The sequence below is a fragment of the Aegilops tauschii genome, chromosome 5 (assembly GCF_002575655.3).
Source record: "Aegilops tauschii subsp. strangulata cultivar AL8/78 chromosome 5, Aet v6.0, whole genome shotgun sequence".
In the NCBI taxonomy this organism is placed as follows: domain Eukaryota; kingdom Viridiplantae; phylum Streptophyta; class Magnoliopsida; order Poales; family Poaceae; genus Aegilops; species Aegilops tauschii.
Genome location: NC_053039.3, coordinates 452,501,086 through 452,508,032, shown reverse-complemented (window position 1 = coordinate 452,508,032; position 6,947 = coordinate 452,501,086). Strand labels below are relative to the sequence as shown.

At 46.7% G+C, this 6,947-nt stretch overlaps 1 protein-coding gene across 1 annotated transcript; it reads left to right on the top strand.

Moving 5' to 3' along the window:
• Positions 1–5,721: 5,721 nt before the first annotated feature.
• Positions 5,722–6,295, top strand: LOC109770524 (uncharacterized). The gene is made up of 2 exons (XM_020329227.1): positions 5,722–5,862; positions 5,939–6,295. Exons 1-2 carry the CDS (start codon positions 5,722–5,724, stop codon positions 6,293–6,295), a joined length of 498 nt encoding a protein of 165 aa, XP_020184816.1.
• The last annotated feature ends 652 nt before the right edge of the window (positions 6,296–6,947 follow it).

The window sequence follows — 6,947 nt, the reverse complement described above, 5'->3', positions numbered from 1 at the left end:
CCCACTTTTCTCGTGGACAACGCCGGCGAGCTGCTGCTGCTGCGCATTCCGGTTTACTCCCGCATGGAGGTCCTCAGGGTGGACCTCGTGAGGAAAACGCTGGTGCCAGTCAACAGCATCGGAAACCGTGCCCTCTTCCTCGGCCTCCGGTGCTCCCTCTCCGTTGACGCCGACCGCCTCCCTGCCGTCGACGCCAATTTCATCTACTACGGCGAGGGTCTGATGTGAAGTGGGGGTTTGCGCGCATCGCCTCGGGGACGACCGAAGTTTTATTGAGAGATGGGAAGACGAGAGGATTATACCGCACACGGGAGACATGTGGAAACCTATCGACCCAAGAGCATCGCGCCCCAAGAGCCTCGCACATGTCCTCGTGTCCTACTGCATGGGCAATCGTTAGTTTTGTGTCCGCAACACAAATGCTAGACAAGTGTTTTTCACTATTATTATTTTCCTTCATGAATTTCTGTAATGATCTCGTGTAAGATCTGTTTACCGAATATGGCTAATCCACTTCCCTTGATCGAGTGGGGTTGAGATTTGAGGTAACCATGGTTGCTGTGAAATCGATCCCATCCATTTGGGAGTGAGTTCTTCAAACAAACTGTCGTAGCCCAAACGTACCAGTAGTGCAGTAGGTAACCAATACCCCCTGATCTCAAGTTGTTGTTTTATTAATATGATGTTATGCTCCAAATTCAAATATAAAGAGAAAGGCTAACATTGTGTCAGTGTGCTTTGAGCTATTTCTTGCAAGTACAAAAAGTATGTAGATAACAACAGTTTATACCCAGTTTCATTTGGGGTCCTTGTGTTATAGAGTGTAACATTGTGCTCGGAACTCACTCCCACATTTCGTATAGTTCCATAGTGTTTCACCGTGTTTCACAATTCACATTTTCAAACTTGTTGAAATATATTTGACGGTGGTCTTGTTTTAAAAGTTCTCGCCACAAGGAACAGAAATATACAGACGATCTGAGAGTCCGCCGCCTCCCTTATGGTTGTCTTGTGCGGCAACTAAATAACTGGCGACATAATAAAAAGCAACTAAATCTTGCTGCGCCAGAGTAAAATCAATCCATGGGATGAGAGGGAGAAAGAAATGCGAGCACATCTATACTGCTATTAAACAAGAAAACATATTCATCGTTAAGTACACCCAGCCTATTGTACACATAACAACACGGATCAATTATAGCCTCACGATCGGAACTACTTAACTTGATCTAACCGTTATGATTATACTAGCCCTTAACTAAAACTGCGCTTAGCAATTTGCCTCAGCTGACGAAAACTCTGCCAGACGAAACCGTTCCGCGCCCAGCGCCCACTCCGAATATATCACCTCCCTAATTCAAGGAAGAAAAACAAACACAACCCGATGGCAAACACACCTCATTGCAGGCGAGCGATGTGGTCATCGCGGGGCGGCGGCGGCAGCTCGACGCAGGGAACGGTGATGGCCAAGGCGTGGGCTCAAACGGGGCTGGCGTGTATCTGGTGGATGGCAGCCGGATCGGGGCGACGACGGGCAGCTCCGGCGAGTCGGAGGGACGGCGACGGCGGCTGAGCTCCTCGATGGTCTACTGTGGTTCCAGGGAGAGAGAGCTTCGAAGGTGGGGAGGAGATAGAGAAGAATAGAAGGAAGGGAGACGAGGAAGGGCAGGGGTGCGGCGGCCTCGACGGTGAACCTCCGGTGGCGACGGTTTCCGGCGAGAGGCGGCCTCGGTATCAAATTAGATCTAAAATCTCCACCGGAGGCCATGGCGGGGCTGCGCGCCGGAGGGCATTTCCCAGCTCTGTGCCAACCATTATCTGCATCTGTCATTGCTTGGGGCTGCGCCGGGAGGAGTAGCGACGGGCCGAGGACCGCCGTGCATTCCAGGATGGAGGCTGCTGTGCACTCCGGGATGGAGGCCGCCGTTTCGTCCAGAGCGGGGCAGCCTCCGGCTGTCAGCATCTGTCACTAGGACGAGGCCTCGACGCCTCGCTATGTCAGGGTGTGTCGTCGCCGGGGGGACGCGTAGTGCCGAGCGCAGGAGCAGGCCCGTGTGCGAGCTGATCTAGCCATGCCACGGGCGCTGTGCTGGCCATCGACGGGACTGCCGCCGGCAGCACCCTTTCCCGCGGGGTCCCGCACGGGAGATGTGGCACTGACAGTGGCTGCACAGGTCAGCTCATAGCTGGCGTGCACTTTGGTGGTGGCGAAATGAGGCCGCCGCCCGGCGCACGCCACACCACCATCAATATCAGATGCATGTACTGGCCGGTAATTTTCTGCAACTGCCATCTTCTCTTTTCACTTTTCTCTCTTGCGATCTGCCCATCTAAATCATGACCAAAATTCAGTTTAGATTTACTGCATTAATGTTTCATTTTCTGAAGGTTGCTCATTGTATCTGATATGATGGCGTGTACTTGAGTTCAAACGTTAACACTGGCTGCTAAGCCACTGTTTAGGAATCCAATACTCAGGCTAAGAGAATTATTTTGGAAGGGAAACTAAGAGAATTTAAAAATCATTTGTTTATTGTCTTGAAGTAGCTGTCCAAATCTCCCTTTCTTGACTGACAGAATCAGAACAAATTTCAATTTATTTCTAAGACACATCTCTGCATTCTTGAGTGACGCAAGTAAAACAATAATCATACCCCCCCATGAATATGATTTGACCACAGAGAATTGAGATTACAAACGTGGAACTACCGGAGAGCAATGGACAGGTCAATATTTCTTTGCAAGCAGATGTAGCTTTTGGTGTAAATTCGAAGCATGGCATATCTGTCCATGCATATTTGACAAACTTGAAAATTCAGTGGAAAGGCTAATCGTTATCTTCCTTTTTCCATGATACTCCGTTTACTAGACACCCTAGGAAACCCCCACCCTACGCTCCTCACATCTCGAGTGGTCAAGGATTTTCCGATCTTCTTATTGCAGAATAGCAGATCGGATATTTGTGTTCATGTCTAAGCTATAGAAGAGCATGGAGTACACCGATGGCTGTTCGTGCAGCTGCGGCAGTGGGGATGGGGTGATGAAAGTGAGTACCAGACTAGCACTTTGCATGAGTCATGGGTCTCCCTGATTGGTGATGACACACTTTGGCTGAATATTGCATCAGCAATACTTGTATTCAGCTTATCAATATGTCTGTCCATGCATATCTTCTTGAGGAACAGAACATAAACCGTGCATATCTTCTTGCTTTGACAGATTTTATGCATTCAAAAATAGTTCTAACTGCATCCGCATTAGCAGAGAAGGTCAAGCGAATGTTGCATGGACATGTGAATCAGTAAACATGCCTCATCGTTCTTCTATATGTGCGTCAAAGTAAAACTCTACAATAAAAAGCAAACCAAGATACTTGGCATTAGTGAAATCCATAGATCAGCTGGTAAGTACAAAGCTACGAATTTCCATGATGTTTCCTACTTTTCAGTCTATGAGTAAGTTTATTAGTTGATCCAGTGCCGAAAACAATTCAATTGGACATGTTTGTTCTAGCACTTTTTAGGCAACCATTCACGTACATATGCTGTTTGATTCCATGTGAAGTCAATGACTGTTTTTAATGAAATTCTTCAGGTTTGCTTGGTGAAGTTTCATTTACAAAAGAAGATATGTTTAATTATGGGGATTTTTTGCAGGTAATGTACACCTAGCACTACTTTTTAAGACTGATGGGTGTACAGTACTTAAAAGAGCTCATGTTGCATGGAGAACGTTTTTTTTTTTTTGCCTAATTGTTGCATGTAAATAAGAGTACTGAAACAAAAGACAAATGGGTGTACAAAACTAAAAAGAGCTGATGGCGCTACTTGAGAACTTAATCATGCCATTGTTCAATCTAAAATTTCAAACTTCAAATAGTGTGTACATGTCCTCTAATTTGCTGATTATTGACAAAATGCTGGAGATCTATTGTTGTTGTTGTTTTTTTGCGAATCACTGGACATCTATTGTTGTTTTTTCTTAGTGTTACATTGCAGAATCATATGTGGTAACAGACGTGTTAACCAGGGCGTAAGTTTGTGTATACCTGATTTCCGAAGTACTATTAAATTTTGGCAGATCTCTTGAACTATAAATAATGGCTAATAGTTTTCAGAATAAACTATTTGTATTTCTATTATGGTCGAGCTAGCAAGCTACTCAGGAGAACAAATGTGATTCACCATGTATTGTAATTAATCAGTTCTTTATAGTCCAATTCAGTTAGCTTTTAAAGTCCTAAACATCCCATTGTGTTAGCGTTGTTCACTAACGGGTGTGCCATTAGGCGTCCGAGCACATCGCCTTGGGATCGACCATGTTCAGATGCATTGTGATTAGGCCGACATGCATCCACTGTCGATGAGGGTGGGATGGAGGATAAGCGTCCACACGGGTGGGACTACGTTGAATAGAGGATGTTGAGCTATGGGAGTCTTGAGCTATACTTATTGGGTTAGAGGCGTATGATAATTTTTTCGCACACAACAAATTTGGTTCCACATCTTGACTCTTTCAAGTCACAGGACAATTACGCACGTAGGCTGCTGCTTTTAGTTGTGCATAACTCTAGGTTTAGAAAATTGATCCCGAATTGGACACACGTCAGCCGACCTTAGATTTCAGCAGTGCCCACTGTTTAAGAGTGTTCATGCCACAATTCATTAATTTTCAAGAAGGGACACTAACAATTCTATCATTATCGATGACGAACATAAAAAGTGGCAATATGAACGAGTGACTAGGAACGTGCAAGGATATTTTTTTGGCTGTGGATACGAACCATCCTATCATTATCGCTGGTGAACATAAAAAGTGGCACTAGATGATATTTATCGTGGTGCAATGCCCGTGCAAATCACTATCAACAATATCATGCTCAGTTTAGGTTTCTTCCATCAAAAGTTTGTTAGTATGTATAGTGCCAAATACGGGGCATGCATGTTGATTCTCATAACAATTTTTTTTTCGTGCACTTGCTCTACTACACCAAGAATGAAGCTTTAGACAACATCGATGAGAACTGCATAAGCTTATAGGGAATCATTGAGACAATTACTTATGTTCTTGCTCTATGCATACAATGCTAAATTATAGTATTTCTTGAAACTCATTTAAATTATAGGCCAAATTATAGTATATTTAGTGCTATCAGAATGTATTCTATGCATGTGAATTCTCACATTTGGTTGTAATATTTGTCAAGACGTGCGTTGCACGTGCACACTTACTAATGCAATCAGGAGAGAGATTTTTTTTTTCTACGGTTCTACCTTCCTATTGGGGGACTACGTACTACTTTTTATTCAAGACATGTACTGGTCTACTGGATGGTGAAAGGGCACGCACGAAAAACTAAGAGAAAAAGATAAATACACATTACATTGTAGAATTTTTGCCAAAAGCAAATACACATTACTTATTAGAGCATCTCCAACAGCAGCGGCAAAAACCGCGTGCATGGTAAACTGCCATTTTAGCGTGCGCGGGACGTTTTCGCGCGCTCCAGCGGAGGCGGGAAACTCGGGCGCGCGCGAAATGATTGCGCGCGCGGGGAAAAGCGGGAGGTTGTGCGCTAGATTTGGCGCACCGCTTCCAGCGCGCCTATAAATTGCTGCGCCCGTCACGCGGCCTCCCATCGCTATCCACATTGCCACGCACTCTCTCCCCGCTGCCTCTGCTTCCTCTGCCGCTTCCTCGCCCCGCCACCGACGCGCCACCATGTCGCCGCGCCGCCGGGGATCTTCGGGCTACCGCAGCGTCTGCCAGCGCCCCTCCGGCGCCTTCTACGCTGAGATTCGGTCCGGCGCCGTCCGCCTCGCCCTCGGCACGTTCGAGACCCCGCACGAGGCCGCCCCGCGCGTACGACGCGGTGGCGTGGCGCCTCCAGACGCCTCGCGCGCAGATGAATTTCCACGACGTCTGGATGTGCGAGCAGGCGCAGTCCGTCGCCCCTCCGCCTCGTCTTATAACATACCAGGACCGTGAGGAATACCACAGACGCCGGCGCCGCCTCCTCATCACAAAGGCGGACGAGCGAGCCATGGCGGAGTGGTGCCAGCGATACCAGCAGGACGTCACCGACGAGAACGCCTTCTGGATGGAGAGGACGGCAAGGCACCGTGCGGAGCGGGCGGAGAGGCGTCGGCGGAAGGCACTCGCGGAGGCGCAGTGCGATCTATTTAACGCAGGTGGGGAGTTGTTCTTCGACTCAGACGATCCTCATTGGGAAGACGCATGGCTCGATACCTCGGACGACACCAGCAAGAATGATGATGAGGACGACTTGAAGTAGGTTCTAGTTGCACCGTAGTTTTTATCTAATTGCATCGTAGTTTTTATCTAGTTGCACTGTACTCTCTCCGTTCGGGTTTATTAGGTCCACCAACCAAATTGGCAAGACCAAGGCAGTCCCCTATTCGCGCACGTTAGTTTAGGTATTAATCCCTCAAGTAATTAGCTGATGCTTAGTATGGCACACGTCATTTATATTATGAATAATTATGCAGCCACAATCCTGCATGACTTGCACCCATCGTTACCTCTGGAGCTTGCGCATGCAACGCCTTCGAATTAATTTTCTACGGGACTATTGGATGGAGCTGCAACCGAAGCGCCAAATCTACACGCATGCAGCGTCTATGCATTAATTATATCCTTGATAATGCTGCCCCGCGACGCAAATCTCGCATGCATGCCCCGTTTCCAGTTAACTTTCCTTGGTAGTCGGACGGGAGGGCCTAAGGGGCCTAATAAGTCCGGAGGGAGTAGTTTTTATCGTGTTGGATTACTTTTTTTTATCTATCTATGCTATGATAAACTATGTATGCATTATAAAATATCTATGTATCGTTTTTTATGTATTTCAATCTATGCATATGTTTTTTTATATTAGTTTAGAGTGCATATGTTATTTGTGCGCGAGCGAGCGCAGTTTTTGCAGCGGC

Coding starts and splice junctions, on each gene's coding strand:
- LOC109770524 (XM_020329227.1), top strand. CDS start 5,722: ATGTCGCCGCGCCGCCGGGGATCTTCGGGCTACCGCAGCGTCTGCCAG. Junction 5,863..5,938: donor CGCACGAGGCCGCCCCGCGC/GTACGACGCGGT, acceptor ATGTGCGAGCAG/GCGCAGTCCGTCGCCCCTCC.